A 25,583-nucleotide genomic window follows, 5' to 3' on the forward strand; every position below is an offset into this window, starting at 1 on the left:
AGTAAGAAAGGAAATCCCACCCCAGATGGGACTCAAACCCACAATCCCTGGCTTAGGAGGCCAGTGCCTTATCCATTAGGCCACTGGGGCAGATGCATTTGAGCTCATACTATAATAATGTAATTCCACATCACAGCCAACAGGGGGCACTGTGACATAAGTAATGACTTGCCAGTTACACCACATGGTGGTAAACCTCCCTGTGGTTTTTATGTGGCTATCATTCTCCATCAAACACACTTTTAACTTCCTCAGCTTTCTGACAAACATATTTGCAGATATATGGAACCAATATCTCTATTCCATCTTATGAGGCTGCTGTGATTTTGTGTCTTTGCTTCATTTGACAGGAAACTAGCGTGAGTGTCAATGTGTATGTTCGTCAGATGGAGAGAGGCAGGTTCAATAAAGCTGTCTTTTACTGAGTGATGGCGTGGCTGTCTTCATGTGTGCGTGCCACACGCCTATTTTATGCATGTGTAGCCTCTGTCGTCAATACCACCCGGGCTGCAACATCAGCGCAGGCTCTTTAAAAATTGATACCCCTGACAACACCTAATGGCCAAGGCCTGAGGGCAGGGAGACACACGGAGAGAGAAGAGAGAGAGAGAGAGAGAAAAAAAGAGCTGTTAACTGAGAGCTCGTGGCATAAATGATGACATCAAGTAGCGTGGTGGCGGGTGGAGGGAGAGCACACACTCATGTCTCTATCCACGGACACAGGATGAGGCACCGCGCAGCACCGCCTGGCCTGCTGGGCCCGGGCCCGCTGCCATGTTACAGGGAACAGCCAGCGCCGACTCCACTTCTGTTCATCACTCAGGTTTATTTTTTTCATCCTTGTCCCTTTGATAAATGTTACTCCCACTGTGGCCATTTTAAACCTGTGTTACATTCAGGGTGGGATTGAGAGACCAGCTCAGAGCTGTGCATGACCAGCAGAGCAGGAATCGTTATTGAACACGTACACAGCTGAAAAATGTAGAAAGAGCCCAGTGGGTCTCGTGAATCTGGAGCTACAGAAGCAAACACACGTTTGTCTCCAATAACTTCCGGGTAGGAAAGCCTGCATTTAGCTGTATATCTGCAAATGTCATAGTTATGGCTGCAAATGGCCACAGAAATAAGTGTGTTTGCTGTTTTCTCACATCTTCGCAATGCACATCCAGCGCCAGCTGTCTACCCGGAAATCGCTGTTGTTGTTTGTGCATCATCGCGTTGATTCGGTCTGTATAACTTCATATTTTAAGCTCATATCAGTCTTTGTATGTCTTTATATATTCTAGCTGAATGCTCTTTTTCCCCACCTAATGCAGAAATACCAAGTGCACTTCCAACTGAAGTCCAATCACATAATTAATGATGCTTACAGCAGCGTAGCCTACATAAGAAAAGACAAGTGGCTCTGTGTCTGTGCGTACACTCCTTTTAAAAGAGCCTGTGTGTGTCTGTGAACCCCCTGGGAGGCAGTGTAGCCTCAGTCTCTGCACCAGCACCAGCACCAGCAGCACCAGCAGCACCACCACCACCACCAGCAGCAGCAGCAGCAGCAGCAGCAGCTCTGTAGCCAGGCTCTAATTTAGAACAGACAAAATAAGGAAAAAAAATAAAGCGCTGCTTTTGGCAAACCCCTTCCTGACTTATATTTAGAATGGGCACAGGGCCTTTCATGCCTTTGGTTTCCTCCTCTTCCCCTTAACCCACACATATGCCGGGAGTGTGTGAGCGTATTTTTATGTGTGTATGCGTGTGTGTGCGTGTGTGTGTGTGCGTGTGTGTGTGTGTGTGTTTAGAGGACCAGATGTGGAGCAGACTGGTGAAGAAAGCTGCTTCTAATGCAATTGCTGCTGAACTGTGTCATCGCGCCTGAAGGCAAAGCAGATTCAACATCACCCTCACCCTCCGTGGCCCCTATTGTGTGTGTGAGTGTGGACATGTGTGTGACCTGGGTATCATCTTGTACCACCAGCGTTCACACACTACAACACAATCCCTCGGCTCATAATAACATACAGCCACAGTGACGTCAGCGGGGCTTTAATAGCAACGCTTTCTCTGGTCCATCAGAGAGCCTCATGAGGTTTTCTCTTTTCATTAGAGTCTCTCCAGCAGGCCGGCCGTAAAGTGTTAACCTCGTAAAGGCGGTGAAGTCAGAGAGCGTGGTGGTTAGCAAAGCAAGGAGGCTGCAGTCATTGTTCAGTCAGATGCTAGCTGCGGGAGGGAGGCATTCATTCTCTATGACTCATGGCCTCTCAGAGCTCACAGCCTCTACTGTACAGGCCCGGCTCACACCGCTCACTGGGTTTGAAATAAAAAAAGGTTCTGAGGGAGACGGTGAAAAGGAGAGGCAAATGTACACATAAGAGCAGACAGTGTGTGGAGGGCGTGCATGCACAGAGGAGAAGGCATGCCTGCACACAGATGCACGCACATCTGTACTGCTATACTTAGGGGCGAACTTATAGACACATAAAGCTATTTCAACACAGGTACCCAGTGGTGGCCCGTCAGGTAAGGTGTTCAGCAGGTTTTTGTTCCCCCCAGGTGGTTAATGAGCTGACACAAGGAGAAGCAAATTAGCAATCAGGGAGGAACAAAACCTGCGGGACGGAAAGAAGTGGTTGGGCTTGAAGGAGTGTGAAAAGATTCAGGAACATCAGCTTTTTTCTTATTTCGTTGAGAAGGTTTGCAGCATCGGGGCAGTTTCTGGACCCAAAGTTAAAGGGGGGTCTTATGTTTACATGTTTTGGAGTGTATATGTTTCAAAAGTTAGTTTATAAGAATGGCTAATGCACATTTGTTTACTACTTTGAATGGTTGCCCGACAAGAGAAAGATCTTTATTGACTGATTCTTTTTTATGCCGAAACAACTAAATAAACAAACTGTCTCTGTTTTCACGACTGAATAAACAGAATAAACATTTTATTTTCCTCTGAGAACAGCTTGATTACTCAGTTATGGAAAAAATAAATATTTCCGAGTTTGTATTATTACCTCATTAATACTGTAAATATTAAAGTTCAGAGTTTGAATTTGTTCTCCAAAACTACATAGTGATGAAAAGTATGGTGTTCGTCAACAACCTCTTTTTCACGGTGAAAGACGAGACGATAACAAGCTAAAAATAGATCTTTGATGATAAAACCTGTGATAAAACCTTTTTCCCACAACCGTGCGTCTAGTCTATCTGTCAAAATATAATCAATACATCCCTGTCATTGTTTGACAAGGGCAGAAACCCAGGTGACGCTGTCCCTAACCGACAGAGAGTAAGTGACAACATGAAGGCTTTCGGTCGGCAAAAAGGTAGAGCGAGAGACGAGATCCTTTAGAAATCCCAGATCAATTGGAAATAACACCCTGAAGAGACAGCTGAAGGTGTTCCACCCTGCTGTTAATCACAAAATGAGTCAACTAGGGGGGCTTAATGGCAGCTCTAAACACGGCAGCTTAGTTACTATCTAGTCAACGTGTTGTTTCTAAGACAACACAGCACCCAAAATGTTACTGAAATAGATGCATAAGATGCATTTTTTCAAACCAAAGTAGCCTCACTGTTCTGTTTCTGTGTCTTGTGCCTCAGCAGTAGACCATATTCACACGGCGGCCATTTTCCTCTGATGTCACGCTCGGGGTGGGAAGCTCGAATGATTGTTTGAAGTCGTGTACACGTAGGGGTTCAGACAGATAGTTAACATTTCACAGCTTCCCATCTGATAGTGAAAATTAAAAAGAAAAATTGGGCTCAACTAAATGGAATGCAGCCATCATTAATGCTATAAATACCACCTGTGCTTTTCCTGCTTTGTCAACACAAAATGTCAGCCATGAAAAGGGTCTATTTCACTTGCTCACACTTCAGCTGGTTGCACTTTTAGCTATCGTCTAGCGTCAAGAAGACAGATGGATGAACGTGTGACAGCGCAGTGCCTCACGCGCACGAACAAGATACACACAACACCCCTTGAGACCGGCCGAAAGCGACTCACCTGTCCAGATGAAAGGCAGCGATCTCAGCGTTGTGTCTTTCAAAGTCAGAGAAATAGAAGAAGTCCGGTGGGGTCTCCTGCTCCCGGGTCTGCCTGCAGAGACACGAGGAGAAAGGATTAGAGGTCAGGTGTATCTGTGATGCAAACACAAGGTTATGACAGTCAACAATATGCAAAAAGGCTCGGTGTCAACCCGACAGTGCAGAATATTGAAGCTCGAGCTGCAACTAACCATTGTTTTCTTGATTTAGTGGTTTGTCCTCCAGAATGTCAGTAGCAAAAATTGCCCATCACAAGATCCCAGAGTTCCCAAAATGAATGTTGTCTGGAGATATTCAATCTACTTTCGCTTGACAAATTACCTGGAGACATCTAATGCTCATTTTCAGGTTCATATCAGTTATTTTGTGTTACTACAAGAATAGGTTTACATACTTTAAAATGCAGCACTGTATTCCCCCTCTGTCTGAAACGCTTTGTTTTAGGCTCCTGTCTCTTTAAGGCCCCCCTCCTAAATATCCAGTCTGCTCTGATTGGTCAGCTCACACACGTCTGAGCCAACACCGTTAACAACAACAGAGCAGCTGAGTTAAATTAATCAAAACTAGGCGCTAGGCATAAATTGGTGATGTAATGTGATGTCACAAAGTCACAGAATTAAAGGCTCTACTGACGAGGCTTTCAGGAGCAGCGCTTTCTGTGGGAGAGAGGAGCTTCTCTTGGTTTTGACCTTTTTAACTTTGGGTTTGTGGGTTTCACAATGCAAGTATGCAAGACGGCATACAAACAGGCGTTCAACATTACAACACTTGCTCGGTAAACTTCACAATGACTTTGGCGCGTTACAATCACTTCACTCCAGAGGAGACGGGTAGGTGATAAAACACTCAGTCTTTACACCTGTGTACCTAACACTGCGAGCAGAATTTGTGAGCTATAAACAAGCCACAATAAACTGGTGTCCTTGCCTCACAAAAAGGCCCCCGCTTCTGCTACTTTGGCTGTTTTGTGGGGCAACAAGAAGCGGGAACAACTGAAGGTCAGAGACTTCCCTCCTGAAGCATCCACTCCTGTTCTCGATCGGTACCTATTTCTGTCCGGCTCTGATCCTTCCACCCAAAAAAACTGCTTTCCACACACATTCTGCCTTAAAGCTCTTACTGGAGGGAAAAGAGGCTCTTAAAGGCTTAAAACCCAGAGCTGATGGAACACGGGCCAGGACGGGGCAGGACAAACAGGACGGCTGGGGTAAAAAGGCGAAGTCAAAGGAGGTGGAGGTGAAAAGACTCCCTGAGAAGGTGCTGGCTATAGAAAATATGTTAATGTCTTTGAAAATACAAGGAGAGGTCCTTTTTTTTTTTTTTTTTTACAGAGGAGCTGCATATTTGAGTTATTTTTCCTTTTATACACTGTCTCTGCCTTCTCTTTGCTTTTTTTTATTGACAAGAGTAAATACTTTCCAGGAAGGCAGCTGAGTGTAATGATTTGGACTGCAGCCTCTGCCATTTCTGCTTCAGCTAGCTGAGGGAGGATGAGAAGAATGGAAACTATCTTGGCAACTTCTCTTTCTCTCCTTCTCTCTCTTCTCCCTCCGGATGCCTCTGTGTTTATTCCGCTCAAAATCCTCTATCTCACCTCCTCTGCTTCTCCGCTCTCCCTCACGCAGAACTGTTTTCTCTGCTTTATTTTTTCTCCCCGCGTCCACGGCTTAATACTTTATATCTGTCTCCTCCTCCTCTCTTTTCTCCGTTTCCATCCGTCGCTTCCCTTCCTCAGCTGGCTGGCTGATTGTAACACCACAGCTGCGTGGCTGACATATGCACCAGTCATTAACTAACCCAACATGGAGCCCAGAAACACACTCATCCACTAAAAATTCCTCAATCTCCTCCTCTGTATCGCTCCTGTTGTTGTCTTTCTCTAATCATCCTCCAACCTCTATCTCGCTGCAAGCATTTGACAGACAGCCACATGCAGATGGGTGGCCGAAGTAAACACAAAATCATCATGCTGAATGATATTTTGTCTTAAGTGACAGCCGCTCCAAAATTAAAAATACAACATTTTCGTTTAACCTGTAGTGGTATTTATTCATCTAGGTCGTGTTGGTGTGTGTTGCCAGTTTTGGAGATATTGACCGCAGAGATGTCGGCCTTCTGTGAGCGCTTTCATGTAGGAACACATTTCTTTCTACCAAACTTCACCTGCCAACCAAGTCACCGTGCAGAGGGAAGCGTGCATATATTCATAGATGAGAGGCTAGCTAATGTAGAGCTTAGCCTAGGAGGACACCATACATGTTAACATCCCGCGCTGTCACATGCATGAGTCTCTCGTCCATGACTCTAGAGGCTAGCTAACTAAGCTAGCTAACGTTACAGTTTCTTGTAGGAACTATTTTCTTCCGACCGAACTACACCCACCAATCATATAATACCGCAAAAGGAAGCGTTCATCTATTCATAGGCAAGAGGCCAGCTAACTTAGCTATCTAACTTAGCTTGCTAACGTTACAGCTTAGCCAAGGAGGATGCCATTTGTGTTCACATCTTGTGCTGTCACGAGCATCAGCCTCCTGTCCATGACTCTAGAGGCTCTCCATGAGTAGACGCACGTTTCTTCGACGTAAAACTGTTCACAACAGAAGCTGTGCATTATCTTGAGCTCCACGAGTCGAGTGTCAACCGGTTCCCATTATTATGCAGAGAAGGCAGACATCTCTACGGCTGATATCTCCAAATGTCAGCCACTCACACCAAAACAGTGGTGTAGTGGATAAATAGCACTACAGGTAAGAGGAAAAATATGTATTTTTTATCACGGGGTGAACTGCCCCTTTAAAATAGCTTTGAATAGTGTTTGGAGGTGTTCAGCTCCCATTTTCACAGCAGACTGCTATGATCGGCATTAAAAATGTAACATATACAGTGTCATGATAACATTTCTCAACCCCCATGTCCTCACTGTCTTCACCTCTCTCCTGCTCATCCCTCACTTCTCTGCCAGTAGAGGCCGAGTGCCGTCTGTTGATTGTATCGCTCCCTTCCTCTGGATAGCCTTGCTTCAGGGACACAGCTCTCACTCTACATCAAGGAAAAATGAGACTGACTTTGAAAGCAGAGAGCGGTGTCTATTTACACCAGCGCTGCTCAGCTGCGCAACAGGACAATATCATTCAGTCCAGCGTACGAGGCGGCTACAACTGCTTTATCGATGGGGACAGTTGTGCTAAGTCAGGTCCTGGATTTATTTCCCGCCAGATGTCAGGAAGTCTAGAGCATAAATCTGTGATGTTTGTTGGAGACTATAATACATAAAGTTTGGGATAAGGAAGCAAGTGTGAGGTGGAAGTGCATGGCAGGCAAAATAACAGCATGTTCAAGAGGCTCTTCACAGTTTTTGTCCAGTTGACAATGGCTCATCAAAAGGAACTGGTTAACGCTTATTCACTTGGTTGTCCAGAGTGAGAGGAGAAGATTGATGCCACTCTCATGTTTGCACGCTAAATATGAAGTAACTGTCAGAAGTCTGTTAGCTTAGCTTCACATAAAGACTGAAAACAAGGAAGATCAGGTAGCTTTGCTCTGTCTAAAGGTAACAAATCTGCCTTCCAGCACCTCTGAAAGCAAAAAAAGTGTAAAAACGACATTTTTTTTACTTTAAACGTGGTATTTTTGTCAAAGGGCTTCCATTTACTGCAGGAAAACTGCAGCACCGATGCAGTGATAATTAAGTTGGTCATATTGCTGACTAAAGCACGAGCTCAGCATGCCCCAGATTTACTAGAATGCGCAAAAAAGCATAACTTTATATTTTTCATTGAACAAGAAAGCATAACAATTAGCAGCCACAGATCATGATTTGTCTTCTTTTTTAATCGATTCGGGTAATTTATGCTAAAATGACTATGCAACACAGCACAAAAAGTTTGTACATAAAATATTGCATGTATTTAGTTTTGCGTGGGGTTACACGCTGGACTGTTTCTTAGCCTGGCACAGAAACTTCCTCAAGTCTTGGAGTCACCTCAAGGTTGCCTTCAGTAATCTTAATTAATGAGCTTTTAGAGCCAGTGAACAGATTTTTGTCACCTTCACACGGAGCTAGGCTAGCTGTTTCCCCCTGTTTCCAGTCTTTATGCTAAGCTAGGCTAACTGACCCGGCCTGATACCTTCACAAAGAAATTCACAGTCCAGCAGCTTTAAACAACTTTAACAAATCACCCACAGACTTGTATAGACGACCGAGAGACACGGGGAAGGTTGATTTCCAGTCCTGCCTGACATGATCATACATACAGTCTCTGCCAGAATTCATGAACGTGCTGACCATACACAGGTCATGGAGTATAAGCATGAGCAAACAGTCGAGTGCAATGATTGATGGTTATTCAACCTTAAAGAAATCCACAAGCATACTTCACACAGTCCTACTACATTGCTGTCTCCATAGGGGAAGAAACCCACAATAAGCTGCTTCATTCATGCTTCTATTCGTGCGCTCCGATATGCTTGACGAGGTGCACATGTCTTGTGTCACAGTGAATGCTAATATGAGCGAACGGCGCGTGAATACAAGCATGTGTTTGCATCTGAGGCCCGTCTCTCTGCCTGTGGCCCCGGCTTGAGATGTGGCTGCACACTGATGCCCTCCTCTCGCTGAATGCCAGCCAGGAAGCAGGAAGGCTGGATAATTACCGTGATCCACATCCAATTCAAATGTCAATAAAGTTATTTAGAGCATGGCATGACCCCCCTCCTCCTCCTCCCGCTGACCGGGAGAGAGGACAACTGAAGAGAGAGGAAGGAGCAAAGAAAGGAGGAGAGATTAACAGTGACAAAGGCAGCGCAGTTAAACGGCGGAGAATGAGCAGGGACGGTGTAGAGGACAAACTACAGTAGATGTCTCTTAGTGTTCTTTGAACTAACAAATATGCAGCTGTTCAGCGTTACGCAACGTTATGTTTGGGTCCTCGAACAGCAGCACCTGTGTTCAGACAAATCTGTGCGTGTTCTGATCAAGCAAACCATTAGGGGCGTGTTGTCTCAGGGAAGCTGCGCCTTCGACGTGAAGGCAGGGGAAACATACATAAATGCATGACCACATAATAAAGTCTATAAATGTTTGAGTACACAGTATGCACTGAGCTCAGAGAAAACAGAGAGGAGGGCAGGGATGTTGGTTGCTCAAGAGCCACTCGTCCCTCTCACTTTGGGCTGCATGCTTGAGCTTAACCTTTAAAATATTTACAAATCCGGAGCGGATTTATGCTGAATGATAAGTAGATATCTTGTATAAAGCTGCCAGAAAAAGAATATATTTCTTCTCCACCTAACCAAGGCAAAGTAGAACTGTCAAACGCTATTCTTTAAGAGCAGCAGAAATAGCATGTTTTTTAAGTAGGATTTGGTGGCGCCGCCTGTCTACACTGACATCACATCCTTCATCATCGGCAGCAGGTGAGACGTACCGTGCCGAGCACGGCCAGCGTGACCCCGGCCTCGCTGTAAACACATAGTTTACACTGGGTGGCCAGACAGTTTCTTGGCTCCGCTCCCCGGCTCCGAGGGGCCCCGGCAGCCAGCGGTGCAGCGGAGGTCTAACCGCCAACACACAGCAGTGTGAGAACATAAAGCCGAACGAGAGCGCCGCATCTGGAAAATCTACCTGCGCGTACGCAACACGGCTGACCTCTGCAACACCAGCAGGAGAGAGAGCAGGGATGGAAGGAAAGGAAGAGGCATTTCCTTTTGCCCTGTTATTGACATCAAGTCGGAAAAACAGGTATTTTGCCTCGAGCAGCAAATAAAAATACACTCATTAGATTGACTCTCTCCCAGTAAAATGCTAGTGTTGGTCCCTTTCCTGCCTTCGGCGATCAGTTGAAAGTGAAAGGAAATACTCCTACACAGCAAAACTGAACACTGGCTGCCTTGTCCCTTTGGTATAAGACTGACCGGGATGGTAAACCCGTAGCATGTGTGCAGTTGGCTGGTATCAAAGTTCAGTTACTCCTGTGATTCAGTATTGCTTTTTCACTCAGCTGGGAGGCTTTCAAGAGAACATTAACAAAAAAGGACTCACAGTGTTAAAGCAATAGAAAAATAGAGAGTCAGACTTGTTTAAATCCTACATTTCTCATAATGCAACCATGTCATATAACGTGTATGTAAAACTAGTTAGTATTTTCGACTATTTTTTTCACCCCTGCTCCTGAGCCAACCTAGATCTATCTGTAATAGGCCAATATCCACCGATAATGTCGGCCAACTAATATATCGGTCGAGCTCAAGTGCAAAACGCTCCTTTTCTTGAGCCCTTCTGGGTGCTCACATCCCAAATCCATGTTCCCACTTTGAGACGTCAGTGTTGCATCCCAGTGGCTACAAGTTCGTCAAAAGTTGCGACAGCTCAGCATTATGCAGGAAGCATTTCACTGTGAATTCCTTCCACACAGCTTCCTCTCAGTGCATTTATTGTCTTTCTCCTTTCAACTTTTTCATGGTCCGGCCCGCTCACTTTGAACAATCCTTACGCTCCAATCTCCAGCATTCTGTTTGATCCAAAGGGCCGGATCTCGGAAAGCAAACATCATCAACACATTTCCTTTTACTTTACAATGAGAGTGAATATCTCAACGCCCAAAGTATCAGCGTGTCACAGTTCATTTGGGCGTAGCGTGAAGAGGATGTTTTAATGTAATTTCAAAGTCAAACTGCCAATCGATCACCATAAGCCTGCAGCGGTGGTTGCAGGCCACAGGGCGGAGCGGGAAGCCGAGCAGAGGAGTAAAAAGATCTGCTGTAAAATATAAAAGGACAAGGGCATCTTCCAGCCCCAGCGGGTTCCCACCAAAGGGCTGACTCCACACACTTGTCACACATCATCCGTCAAACCCGCGGGCACGGCAAAGTGAGCACACGCTCGCACACACACACACAAAACTTACATCTATATATACCCATACACATACAGGATCATACATGCACACACACACACATACAGAGGTTCTTTAAACCTCAAGAGGGAGGTGTTGAGCTGCGACCAGGCAGGTAAGCTGTAAATGCATGAGAGGGTAAGATAGCGAATCCTACCTAAGGGTGAAAAAAAAAAAAAATACAGCATCACCACCTCGGGGAGAGTGGAGATGAGAGGAGGCGGTACATTGTTTTATCTCGAGCATAACGCGTGTGACGGCTGACCTTTTGAGCGATGACATTTGATAAATTGAGAAAAAAGCCATTCAGCAGCAAATGAGACAGGCGTACCTGAGCGTTTGCATGGCGGACGATACGTGTTACTGTTTACTGGTGCCGCTGCCACCGTAACCGCCGCTGTAATCTTATAGGGGGATATGGAGCGTAAATGGGAAGCTGTGACAGGTTATTTTATATGAGTGAGGGCTGTGGAGGTGGTATACAGGGGTGACATTTAGTGTTCGACACTGAAAAGACATACAGAGAGGGAGGGAGGGAGGGGAGGAAGGTAGGAGGGAAGGACGGAAGGAAGGAAGAAAGAAAGAAAGAAAGAAAAGGTGTAAAAGTTTTTCATTTCCTTTCAGTTGCTTCAAAGTTGGATTTCAGTTGGTTACATTATCTGCTGTCATATAACTAAATTGTTTCATTTACTTATTTAAGCTGAATGGTGCAGCGTACAGTGGAGAGTTGAAGTGAGCCTTAACGGCTGAATGTTGTTTCAAAGGATTTCGTCCACAGAAAAGTCAAATATAACAACATGAAATGATTTCTATCTTCAAATATTAGCATCGGCCTTCAAACCCCCCACAGTCGGACCTTCTCGCGCGTGTGTGTGTGTGTGCAGTATAATGAGTCAGGTGTTAAAATTTTTTTAACTAACTCACCACAAATATCCCGAGGGCTCTCTAAACAACCTTCACACCATGATCCAGGTGTGTGTGTCTGTGTATGTGTTTGCCATGTCTCTGTGCATGGGTTTGGGCTCTGTGTGTCGCAGTTTTCGGAGTAGTGTGATGGCTGCCATAGCTCCCCAGGCACTGCAGTGCTCTTCATCCTCCTCCCTCCTCCTCCATTACTCCCTTACCCCTTCAGATCCCAGGCCTGACATACAGAGAGACAGCTGTTTCCTTCCAGCGAAGCTCTCTCACTCACTCTCTCTCTCTCTTTGACACACACACACACACACACACACTGGTAGGTGCATGCACACACACATTTGGGGAGACATATTAGGATAGACACAGAAGGAGCAGGAGAGCCACAAATAAGCATATATAGGCTACACACACACACACACACACACACACACACACTGGCAAGTGATGAAAGTATAGAAAGATAGCGACCTGACAACTAGGATAACACACACACACTCATTGCAAAAAAAAAATAAACAAAAAAACACCGTTACATCCTGCTTTCTATGTAGAAAGCTCTTCTCAGTGGAAACAGCTATGTATTCACACTAAACGCATCCTCCTTCTGAGACCAATTCTTAGACGTACCCGTGATTCACATAGAGCACATCACAAAGCCTATGAATAATGTCAATTTAATGAATTATGCAACAGAGATGATTTTTTAAAAGAAACTACATCCTGTTTCAAGTTTAGCCTCCGAGTCCTCGGGGGCCAGCACCATGTAAATGATGCCATCCTGAATAAATAGCCAACTCCTTCACAAAAACAACAGATTGTTTTTTTTTGTTTTTTTTTTCTCAATCTGGAGCCACTTCAAAGAGGCTTTAGCAAAGAATAGTCCTAAATGAAAATCAGAGAGCAAAACACAGCTATTAGGGGTTTAACGTGTGGCAAGACGCCATGAAGAGCGTTAGCTGTGAGAGGGAGGAGGAGGAGGATGGAGACGCAGGAAGGAGGATGTTCAGCTAGATTGCTACTGAGAGGCTTTTTAGACGGCGGGGGACGGAAAAGTGAAGCGTGTGCGTCGTTATTTTAAAGGTGCACTATGTAGTTTTTGGGAAAGAACTGACTGACTGATTGTTTATGCCTAAACAAACTAAATAAACAAACTCTCTTCGTTTTCATGTCTGAATAAATAAACTGACCTTAAAGGACAAAACAATTTCATTCTGTTTTACACTGTTTATATGTGGCGGACCCTGCCACCTTTCTAGCTGCAAACAGTGTTCTGGGGACCTCATTTTCCTCTGAGAACAGCTTGTTTATTTAGTTATGGAAAAGATAAATATTTTTGAGTTTGTATTATTACCTCATTAATATTGTAAATACAACATCTCTGACTTTGAATTTCTACATAGTGCCCCTTTAGGATTTGCATTCTCTTTGCAATAATCCTTTATGGAAAGGCGCGTAAACACACAAAGTAATATCACAGGATATACAATGCTCCACCCGGCCTCCTCTTCCTCTCCTGCCGCCTGAGCCGTTGTCATGTCATCCTGTAAATATCCCCAACAGATAAACAGGCCATAAAGATGAAGCCATCATCTCAACATAATCTGAGACAGATATACCGCCGCCTCTGACAACAGGGGATGCGAAGTGTACACGTCCTAATACAGCACCACCTCTCATCTCGCAGCTCTTTCTTCCTCACCGTCTCTGTAAGTCTTTGTTGATAACACATCAACCCTGCTACGTCTGAATGTCAGCTTCTCTCTCCATCTGGATCCACCGCTCGGAGAAAATAGAATCATCCCAGGTCTGATGCTTTTGTATTTGTTTTTGGAGTGCATGTTTTTCTGTGGTTTGACTGGGCGCCAGCAGAGCACAGCGGCTCTCCAGCGCGAGAGAAGACAACCAGCGGGACGCTTCCAGGAGTTGTCCTTCCAGTGCTGGAACATTCCAGGAAATATCCAATCACTTTTTATTTCATTTCAAATGCATCAAAGCCAGCAGGAAATCAGGAAGGGCTCCAAGTTAATTAAATTGTCTTGGATTAAAAATTCAGCTTGGGAACGCAATTATACACTGCAAAACGCCTCAACGCCATTCCTTCGAAGGAGGTAGGAATACACAGATTGAGACTATGGATGGATGTATGGATGTACAGACAGACAGATAGATAGATAGATAGATAGATAGATAGATAGATAGATAGATAGATAGATAGATAGATAGATAGATAGATAGATAGATCTATCAATTCAAGTATTTCGAAGTCTGAGAAGAAATCCAATTTTCCACACAGCAAACCAGGAAACATGAAGGTGCCAAAGATTTAAACTGAATCTCTCCACAGAAATGTAAACATGCATCATTGAATTCACATATAAACCATATAAGAGGACAACTGAACTGTTCTTCTAATCTCCATTTCCAAAGCAGAGGTGGATTACACATGTGTGTGTCTTGGTGAGTGGGAAGGGGAGATGATGAATTTCCCCGTATGGCATAAAAGACGATCCTTAATCTGCACTATTCATTCAGTTTTCAAACGAACGGCATCAATGAAGCAGTGCCGCCGTCAGTCGGCTCGCGCAGCAGCACGCCTGCCTGCATCTTGACCAAATAATCACATTGTGCAGCACAATTATATGGACCATGAACGTATAGCGAGTTGAATTATGCCTTTTGAAATACATACTGTGATATATGGGTACAACTTTCAGGACTTACTCTGTGTCAAGGGGAGAAAATGAGAGAATACAGTGGCCTACTTATGGTTTGCACAGTTCAAATAAATCTGAGATTTTTATTGAGATTTTATTTTGCAGGCCAAGTGGAGGAGACCTCTTCATCTCCAATTCCCTTTAAAGAAACAGCTACCAGTATATTTAAATAAGGCTAAGAGTTCGGTGCTTTCAGCTAAATGCTAGCCACACACAGAACTCTAGTTAAATTTGTTCAGTTTAGTTATGATTATGAATACATTTGCTCATGATTCATTTGGATGGCGGTGCTTGCTTGCCTGTCAATCCACCCACACACCGCCATCCCAAATAATAATTAGCAAATGTAATAACAATCATCACTAAACTTAACAAATTGCCAGTTTTACTGCACGTGGTTTGTCCAAGTGGTGTTGCCGTACCTAGCTGTCCAAGATGGCTGACATTTTTCATGATGTATGCAAATGTGCTGCTCAGATTGGGTCGTGACACAGACCAACAGGCAGACTGATATTGCCTTTCAAACTGTTAGCATGGCTAAAATGCTAGCAGCTGAGACTGTGATTGAAGCAAAGTTAACTTATGTGATCCATTCATTCATTACCACCAGACAAAATGTGTTTAACATCATCATATAAAATTATACTGTGGTTCCAGCTGCAATAATAAAAAATTACAGATGACTGGCGTTTATTTCAGGAGAAAAGGAAGTGCAGTAAGAGCTTTCTATAGTGCAGATTAAACAAGCCTTTTCTCTGAGACGGAAATAATTTCTTTGGTTGAGCTCAACCTCAATGGTGGAGAGAAAGCAGCTAGAGTATCATTATGAAGCCCCGCTCTCTTGATGAATTCCAGTCATTTTTGATCAGGGTTATTTATTTGCTATTCAAGCTTGCCAGCTAGCAATCTGTGGTTTTGGCTCTGCCCATTTAGGTTTAAATTAAGCACTGTGATTTTATCTGCTGCCCTCTGCCTCTGAGTGTTGTTAGGTTAACTTAAAGTCTGGCCTGCTGCTTCATATAAAAAAATGTAGCGGTAAATAATAAGAAGAGTATCAAACAGCAGCAGTTGAAGATAGACAGTGAATGCGTCATCACGTTCAATTATCCATATCTGTAATTGCTGCATATTCGACTTCATTGGAAGTGCTTCAAGTGCCAGTTTGTAAAAATAGCTTCCATTCAGAATGAGAATCTCCACGGGATGATTAGGGGACAGGCTCGCCTAAGACTGATTGCTGTGGCCTTTCCAGAGCTATTCTGGCTCTGCTGAGTGTGTGCCTTCCACTCAACATTGATCTATCGACCCACAGTCCAGTAAAACCTCGCTCAGACCAAAAGGTGAATCTCATTTCTAAACACACACACTCTTACACACAACAACAGCCACACACACAGACACAGCCCAGCCCATGAATACACACACACAAACACACAGACACAGACTAACAAGCATGTTGATTTTTGATGACAAGATTGATGTAGCCCTCCTGAATTCTCCTTGCGTCAACAATAGCCAGCCACTCTTGCTCTCCAGTGTGCGTGATTGTGTGCATGTGTGTGTGTGTGTGTGTGTGTGTGGTCTTGCACCATTGAACAGCCTTTGTAGGCTTTGTGACAGCGTTGCAATCACCACAGTGTAATTGGAATTGAGCAGCTCATCCATGTAACTGTAGGTAGGGTGAGGAAAGCTGCTGTTGTCTGCTGTAATGAGATGCAGGTTGAGCCTCGGGGGTTAAAGGTTGGTTATAAAGAACGTCACCATATTCATGAAAAAATAAAAAATCACTGCATGCCACTGTAAGGAGGCCCAAAAAACATGCCACATATTTTAAAGCAGCTACAACGATTTTCTTTTTGTGTTGATTCTGGCGGCCCCTGTGGACAGAATTGGTATGAGCGCCACCAAGTCCTGTTCGCGCGTCTTTTATGTTTACATACTTCCAGTTTCCTTTAAAGAAACAGATACTTTTATACTTCTTTTTTGTTAAGAGGTATTTTTGAGGCAGTACTTAGCTTTGCTTGAAGCTAAATGCTACAACTGCATGCTCACATGCTCAGGATGATGATGCAATGCATGCCGTCTTAGTTTCGCTTGTTAGCATGCTGACATATTTGCTAATTAGCACTTAAGCAAATGTACAGGATATGATGATTAAGGTACAGCTGAAAAACAGTTGCAACCTGCTGCAACCGTGTCAGTATTAAATTGAGACTGTTTCATAACCGGTTACAAGTTCCTTATGGTATCTCTAAAGTAAACATGTTTCATTACAGGATGATTATATTATTTGATGGTAGATAATATTCTATTCAACTGTATTTCAAAACAATTCCTTTGTAAATACACTTATTGACATTTAAAAGCAAATAATTGAGGAGGGATTCTCAGGAGGAAGCGTAATCCTAGGAAGAGAGGAATCAAGTCTCTTAAGTTTCAATCCTAACTGAAAGCTTTCCTCACGTTGTGTAACCGGCCTTCTCTGTTCATCACTCAACTGCAATTTTCTCCATCACCTGCCATGAGCTTTCCTCTCAAGTGTGCGGCAACAAAAGCTTACGGCCCTGGCCTCTATGTAACTACATGCAGGGTTGCTCCTTCACAGCGTAGTCATGGCCATTCTTTCTCTCTGCTTTCCCCCCGCAGGGAGGTCAACTGAGAGCAAGGGAAGCATGCTTTGAGAGCTCTGTGTTTACAGTGCACACGTGTCAGGAGTGCAGGTCTTCATTGAGCACTTTTGTCTGTCAGGTCACATAATTTCTTCCCATTACACAGCGTTATTTTGGTCAGATGTGTGCTGTGTGTTCTCTAAGGCTGCTTTCACTGTATCTGTCTAACCTGTTATGAAGGGCAAATTAATATTCCAATCTTCTTAAGATCATCATATGTCACAGGTCAATGCAGGCAGTTTGGTTTTGCAGGTTGTACTTTGCACAATAGATAATCTCTTGCCTCCAAGATTTTTTATATTTTTTATATTAGGAATCTTTTATGGCGATGCTTCCTGTCTTTGTGTGTTAATTGTTCAGTTATCTCTTGCCATATGTCACATATCAAATTCCATATCAAGTTAACCATGGCAATCTTTTATGGCGATGCTTCCTGTCTTTGTGTGTTAATTGTTCAGTTATCTCTTGCCATATGTCACATATCAAATTCCATATAAAGTTAACCATGGCAATCATATTAAACCTGACTTGTGGGTCGTAGCAGCTAGGATAGCAACATCAGGGCAGGATGAGTGCTTTTTATTAATAGTGTTGTTACCTCCCCTTGTCCCCCTCCTGATGTAATATAAGTGAAGAAGGTGTGGGTGGAGGTCAACAATCTCTCATAGCCCCATCTCTCACTATGGCTCAGCATAGCTCTGAACTCGCTTAACCATGCTAACTCTTGAGCGAGTCAGTCAAATCCTCTTGATTCATTGAAATCATCTGGGAGCAAGTATTCATATGATTGGCCTGATGAGGACACTGCCTTAAGATTTCAGAGGTCATCAACTGACACAGCATTGGTGATATTTGGCTGAAAATCAGAGAGATAATGATGTCAAGATTTGACAACCTGAGAATGTGACTGCCTACGTTAACATTACATGGTGTTGCTTTGACACAAGGAGAGGTTGCATCAGAATCAATGCATTTTCAAGAGGAATGTAGTAACAGAGAGTGTCTCTCTGCAAAGCATGCGTGATTGACAGCAGACGGGGAAGAGCGAGGGCGGATTGTCCACTAGTTAATCAATCGCGGATGGCATCGCTCTCTCGGATGGATGACAAAATATACTTGGGCGGCCGTTAATATATCTGGGTGGCCGGTCAAAGTAAAATCTATGTGTGGGAATCTCTGCCTTGATAATAGAGAGAGCAAAGAGTTGAACTCAAACAGCCAATCATTTAAAAGTGTTTCCACCTTTTCGCAACAAAGTTTTGTTTTGTTTTGTTTGATTTCTTCAAATATACTGTCAGTCGACACTAAACAGCGACCCTCCAAGTAGTGGCATCAAGATCCCAGGGTTGTGTTTAAAGCGACATACACATCATTATCAGTGATTACCTATTGACTGAACTGAAACATGTATCATGATACATTTCTCAACTATATCACCCAGACTAAGGTCTTTGTGTTTCATTGTCACACATCTTTCAGGTTGGACACACCAACCACTGCTTACAGTGCCCTATCTACTGTAGCTAGAGGCTACTTTGGTTAGCATACAAATGTTTGTTTGTTTAATACTTTTTTTAATTGATATTATGAATTGATATCAGTAAAAATAATCAGTGGATTAGATGAGAAATGAGTTGCAGTCCTAATAAAATTCTCATAGACACATATCACAGTGGTGCTGGGATCAGATGAAATACAACGCATTATTGTTTAAAACAAACAGAGCAGAGAACAGGAGAAGCTCTCTGACATGAACAGAGAAGCGCCTGAGATGAAGCCCAAACCAATTGCCTTTCTCTCCCTCCCTGAACAACATTTACTGCTAATTATCAGCTGCTCTGTCCTCCTCAGCTTCTCTCTTTAGCACTCGAAGCACGTAGCACACATCCATTCGCTCACTTCTCAGGCCATTCTTCTCCGGTCCTATCTCCCTCTTCCTGTGCGCACACAGCCTTCATCTGCCTGTAACCAAAACAGCACAGGAGGATGCCGGGGTGTCGCCGGGCCTGATGGGACAGCGTGAGTTCTGGCGCTTTTCATTATTCATGCCCGCCCTCCTCTTCGCCGCACTTTTCTCTTCTTTCCTTCCCTCAATCCCCCTCATCCGCCCTTTTGCTCTCGCAGCGTGCAATGGATTTATTAGAAGGTATTACCAAGAAGGCCCGGTGTTACCGTGCTTACATCCTGACGGACACAAAGGAGAGGAGAGGAGGAGGGAGGAGAGGAGAAACTGCTTGGAGAGGAGGTGGATCAGACAGGGGAGGAAGAAACATAAGAGGTAATACAGCAGCAGCGCTCAGAGGAAGAGGAATGTTGTTTGAAATACATTTTTTATCATCAGTGCCTGCAACAAGACATATTTATGTTTTAATGATGCAGTGAGGCTTCAGTTAAGTTATGTTTTGTATTAACATGAGTATAAGCCCTCTCTTTTCCCATCAAACATTCAGTTAAGGCTGGGAGATATGGCCTTTAGATGATATATACGTCTATAGTCTCCTCAAAAGAACTTCATAAATGCTAGTTCTGGGCAAAAAATCTAATATTTTTGACCAAATTCCTCTATATCAATATTGCTTCACTATTGTAGGGATGACTGCTGGTACTTTCATAAAACATTGACGCAATGAGATTTTTGATTAAAAAAAATCATTAACGTGCATATAGATAGATCTAGGACAACAAATTAGATCAGTCTGGTAAGTTTTAATTTCTTTGCGAGGTGGTTGATTTGATATTTAAAGGAGACATATTATTTAGAAATGTCAGGTTCGTACTTTTAGGTTATTACTAGAATAGGTTTGCATTTGCTAATGCACAAATCACATCCGTTTTCTTATACTGTCCAATCAGCTCTGCATTCCTCCTCTGTCTGAAAAGCTCTGTTTTAGCTCCTGTCTCATTAAGGCCCGCCTCCCGAATTCCCAGTCTGCTCTGATTGGTCAGCTCACACACGCCTGAGCCAGCACCGCTCACTGTGTCTCTGGTTGGCTCTGTTGTGTTTTCAGCTTCGAGTTAGCTTCAATTCTGCTGGAATATAGACATAAATAATTAAAGTGAGGACTAAGGACGAGGTGTTTCAGAGCAATGTTTTCTGTGGGAGAGAGGAGCTTCTGTTGGAGTGGACTTTGGGCTTTTTAACCTTCAAGGACTTATACATGTATAAGACCGACAGTATATAAAACACTGAAAGAAAGGGGACAAAATGAAAAAGCATAATATGACTCATTCGAAGTGTAAAGCTTGTCCAGCCAAATTCCCAGGTACTCACAGTTATCAACAGACTGAATTACAACACTGTCCAAAGTGTTGATGGAAAGAGTTGGAACCTTTGTTTGCTCTGGTAAAAAAGCAATTTCAGATCCGATAGAGAGCTGCAGGGTGTTAAAATCACTCCGCAGATTTGAAAAGGCCATCTCTGCAATGGGGGCACAGGCAAGAAGTACATGACTGTATCATCTACATACAGACGGTACTTGCACAATTTGAGTCTTTTTGGACATGTTGTTGACATAGATTATAAAAAGCAAGGCTCCCAAAACAGAAGCTTGTGGGACAACAACTCGATCGGACAAGACATCGCCATGTCTAACAGAACGGTTAGTTGGGTTTTGGAGCCACTTTGCCGCTTTGCACCTGATCCAATCCAGATTGCATGTTAATTAAAATATTTTGTGAATCCAAATGTGACTTCATTGGGATATGATGATATCCAAAAATCTAAGACAATATATAGGCTCATATCACGATAACAATACAGTATTTATATAGCACATCTGTCTCTCCTCGTCAGATTGAAGGTTGGAGCCCCTGACTGTACACATTAACACACTTCAGTGATTCATGTGTTGCTGACGGAGCTGACTTTTCTAAATCTAGCCGGCACATTAATGATGACCCAGTCAGAATGCCTCCATGCCAGAGACGGTTCAATCCAGATTATGGCTCTCTGTTTGACACAGCTTAATGGCACAAACACACATTGCAGACGGGCGCTGGCAATATTAATCTTCCTTTGAGAGAGTGGCCCAGTCACGTCACACACACCCACACACACACACACACACGCATGCACATATTCCCTGAGGCAGCAAAGATGTGCTAGGCATTTGCATATATGACTCTAGGTCTGATCATTTATGTGTACGCAAGTGCATATTAGCGACACACGCACACACACAAGATGCTATATCGTGCCATGTGTGGCAGCAGAAACAGAACATGAAAGCCCCGGCAAAGACACGGGCCTCTCCTAAGCTCATCAAGCGCCTCTCAGAGCTGATAGACTGCAGCTTACTGTAGCAGCAGCAGTCGCTGCTAGAGGCTACACCACTGAGAACAAAGCCAAGGCTCTCCGAAACATCACACAGGCCAGCACCATCCAAACCCCAGAAGAACCTCTCCATTGCGCCGCTCATTGTGCGGCGGACTTATCAGGCGGTTCCTGAATAGGAAGCGCTAATAGAATTATGAGGAGGCAGTGAAAGGAGAGGAGAATGGCAGCGATGTTTCTGTTGAGAGCGGATTCATTTCCAGAGGAGGCGAGACGGTCTCGTGGACATGTGTTGTAGCCATTGTGTAGACTGCAGTCAATAAGACCAGGGCTGACACTAAATGAACTCCCAGGCACGGAGTAAGGGCACCCAGGGGAGTCCACCATCCACATCTGTGATTGGGGAGCAGGCAAAGAGAGAAGGAGAGGCGGAGATGTGAAGTGCAGGCGAGGCGATTTCCAGTGAGGTTTAGATGCTGAGAGAGCAGGTGGAAAAGTAGAAATTCAAATCGTACACACACACACACACACACACACATAGGCCACCAGCTGTCTTCCACACACACATACATCATTGTACAGTGATCATGTGAAGAGTGTGTGTTACCCCAGGAGAGAGGCTGACTATCTGGAAACAGCTGGACATGGCGATGAACGCTGGTACACGGCACACAACCTCACACCGGGGTCAATCAGCTCAGCAGCGTGACACAATGTGGTTTAATAGTTTATAATGCTCTAGGGTCCTGTCTCACATTATTAACTTGGTCATAAAGCGCTTAAGGTCATTTAAAAAGCATTTACACAGCGTATATGGCTTCAAAAAGCCTGTTTCCTAAATGTGTTTTGATTCAAAACATTGATAATCCTATCATCAAAAATTGTAATTAGGATTTAAGGTGCAAAAAAAAATCACTAATGTGTTAATATCATTTGAGTTTGGGTATAAAATGAGAATCCACAAATACAGCTCATCACAAAATGACTGCTGGCAAGGTAATTAGACTGATGCTCACGAGGAAAAAATTCTTCCTCACAGCAGGTTCGGACATCTTTGCTGAGTCCAGCCTCCTCTCTGCAAAGTGCTCGCTTGCTCGCCCGCTGCTATTTAGAAGACAGCTTTGTGTTTGGCTCTCGCTTCTCAGCGCTCAGGACGGAGCATCAATTCATTTGGCAAATAAGGCAAATTACAGCGTCTCAATTAGAGGGAGGACAGAGTGTTCCTCCACTGCAGACATCATTTGTGACTTGATAAGATGGGAATATTTTCACAAATTATGTCCAGTGCAATTCCAAAATATGCTATTATATGCATTTTTTTTAAAGATGGATTGACTGAAACCATTTCAACTGAAATGTGCTACTCTTCTTTAACTCTTCAGTCTTGCTGCAAAAAAGCACCTCAGTAATGTATATGTACATCTACAGTATAGGTGCATGTGCAGGCAGGGACGGTACAGGCTGCCATTATATTACTGAGGTTAATAAAAACAACCAGCTCCACTGGGTGAACTGGAAGGATAATAACATGTCTGCAGTCTGAGTACATGATCAGATTTTGTATGACACACCGAAGCCCATAGGGACATGCATATGGTAAATTGGAAATCTGGTTATCCAAACATTTAAAGGAGCCAGAGCTTCTCTGGAGGCAGAGCTAATCTCATTGGCTGAGACTAACCTCAGTGGGCAGAGCCAAAGTTGTTGCGGTGATAAATTATAATTAAGAAATGACTCATTATTTTCATGACATGGTACCTGTGGTAGGGCAGCAAGTAATGATTTTATCTTTACATATCTGCTCAAACACAAAGACATAGATTTACTACAATCTAAGAGGAAGAAAAACACATTTAAGAACTTTGAGCAATCATGTGATTCGTTTTTTTGCTTGAAAAACAATCAGATGATGACTAGGGTTGTCACGATTCTCCAAATCTACAATTCGATTTGACTTTGACTGACGATTTGAGATTATGGTCAATTCAATATTTTCAATTAAAATATTCTTTCAGCACTGGCGGCTCGGCTATTGGCAGACTCGCATCTGGATTTGTAAAGATCAACAGATCATTAGTTTTGTGCCCCAACAACTGGTATTTACACTTTCAAAATCATCTTCAATGAGGCATTTTACATCCACAGCTTGACTTCATTATAGTGGCTTTTTGCAGGTTAGTGTTGGCTAAGTTCAAATGATATTCTCCAAAAGTTAAGATTCCACAATTGAACAAAAAATACCACCCTTCAGTGATTCAACAATAAAAGCAACAAAAGACAGAAATGTACTCTGTTACAGAGTTCTGTTTCTCAAACCTGTCCCGAGTAGACCCTCTTCTCAAAGAAATCAATACAGGATCTCTGAAACATCTCCAATGAGTACCAATCAGTTAATTGTCTTCATTCACACAGGATAGGTGTCAGAAAGTGCAACTGCAGGCTACAGGTAAACTAGTTGTGTCGTCTTTAAAGTGTTTTTCTTTTTCCTTTGGATGCGTGCCGGATACAGGCAGGTCGGCGCACGTAACAGGACCGGTGGTGGTGGGTGAATCACCGATACTGCCTTGGAATTCAATGATCATAATCAAAAGCTCATTTCAATCTACCTTCGATTTAGGACCGACATTTTGACACCCCTATTAATTAATTACTGTTACTACTACACTATTGATTGATTATTCGCTCACAGAGGATACGTTGAGGCTAGCGCTGCTAGTTTGGTCCACCCCGGCTAAATAGCTAGCCTTGGAGAACCACTTTAATGATTCAAAATGCATTAATGGTGCATACTGTATCAGCCAAGCTGACACCAGCCCGGCCAAAAGAGGATTTTGTGAATTATGGGGACTATATGTTATACTGAATTAATGCTCATATTTGATACAGATCCAATCAAAAAGTAGCAACTTGTAAATCGCCCCTCATTAGACTTCCTGACAACTCCCCTCACCTCAGGCAAAGAGACTTGCCCCTCGTCTGAATTCCTGACATGTTCCAAACCATACACTGATTTCTGAATCCAAGGTATGCAATGGAAACTCCTGCAAAAGTGCCTATGAACATGCCCAGACTCTTTACACAATACACATACATTTCACGCCACATGTTCTCTCTCCAGTAATGGTAACATTACGCCATTTCTTCTGCAGAGATGAGAGCAAGGAGCCTGTAACCTCCCTAGTAACCAAACATTATCCGGATATAAAGAAGAGAGGTGTTTGGCTAGAGGTATGTGGCGCTTGAATAATGTAGGTGTGCCCCCAGAGCCTTTCTGTGTGCTCCAAATGGTCTGGCTACATGTAGATGCCATCAGATTGCCTCTGATTGGGGCTGAAGTCATCCCTCTCCTCTTCTTGTCTTTCATGTTGGCTACATTAGTGACAGGAGAGTAATCAAAGCTGCCATTAATGGCTGGCCATTTCCTCTGCCCTTGTCATGTAGGCCCACAGGGCAGGACTACGCTTCCACTGGACTGAAGTGCAGTTTGGGGAAAGGGGGGCGGCTAAAACCACCCAGCTAATGGATTTTCCTCATTTCCTGCGGATCTGGACTTGAAAGAAAGCAACAAAAAAAAAATCACAAAGATGCTGTTGATGGAAGGAGTAGTGATTTGTTAAGAGTGTTAATTTAGAGACTAAATGGGACATATTTTAATCACCACAAACTTCAGAAATGTTAAATGCAGCCGCCCATCTTAGACCAAGGCTTTGTGTTGTGTTTTAACGTAGGATCCCAAGCTTAAATACGTCTATGTTGTTTGGCTGCAGCATTGTTAAACCTTCTCTTGATAAGTTTGTATCATAAATGGATGATAAATAGGAGGCAACACAGGTAAAAATGTAGAAGGAATTAATTGAACTTTTCTGAGACATTCGTTTTTGTCTGTTCTTAAGTGAAAGGACAAACAAAACTCTTTATTTGATATTTTGCCTAGAGCTAAATGAGAAGATTGATACCACTCTTGTGTCTGTTTGCTAACTATGAAGCTACAGCTAGGAGGTGGTTAGCTTAACATAGCACAAAAAATGGAAACGAGTAAACAGCAAGACTTTACGGGGCGATATGTGAGGATTTTAGTGGA

General features: G+C 43.5%; 1 protein-coding gene and 1 non-coding gene across 2 annotated transcripts in view; both read right to left on the reverse strand.

The window, feature by feature from the left end:
• The window catches only part of fam20cb (FAM20C golgi associated secretory pathway kinase b), a 56,435-nt gene that overhangs the window by 6,222 nt on the left and 24,630 nt on the right, over positions 1–25,583 (reverse strand). The window contains exon 4 of the mRNA XM_073489124.1: positions 3,992–4,084. Within this exon, the coding sequence (XP_073345225.1) occupies positions 3,992–4,084 (93 nt within the window). The remainder of the gene's footprint in view (positions 1–3,991; positions 4,085–25,583) is intronic.
• On the reverse strand, positions 18–90 carry trnar-ccu (transfer RNA arginine (anticodon CCU)). Its single transcript has one exon. It is a non-coding gene; the product is annotated as a tRNA-Arg (tRNA).

The sequence above is a fragment of the Pagrus major genome, chromosome 20 (assembly GCF_040436345.1).
Source record: "Pagrus major chromosome 20, Pma_NU_1.0".
Classification (NCBI taxonomy): domain Eukaryota; kingdom Metazoa; phylum Chordata; class Actinopteri; order Spariformes; family Sparidae; genus Pagrus; species Pagrus major.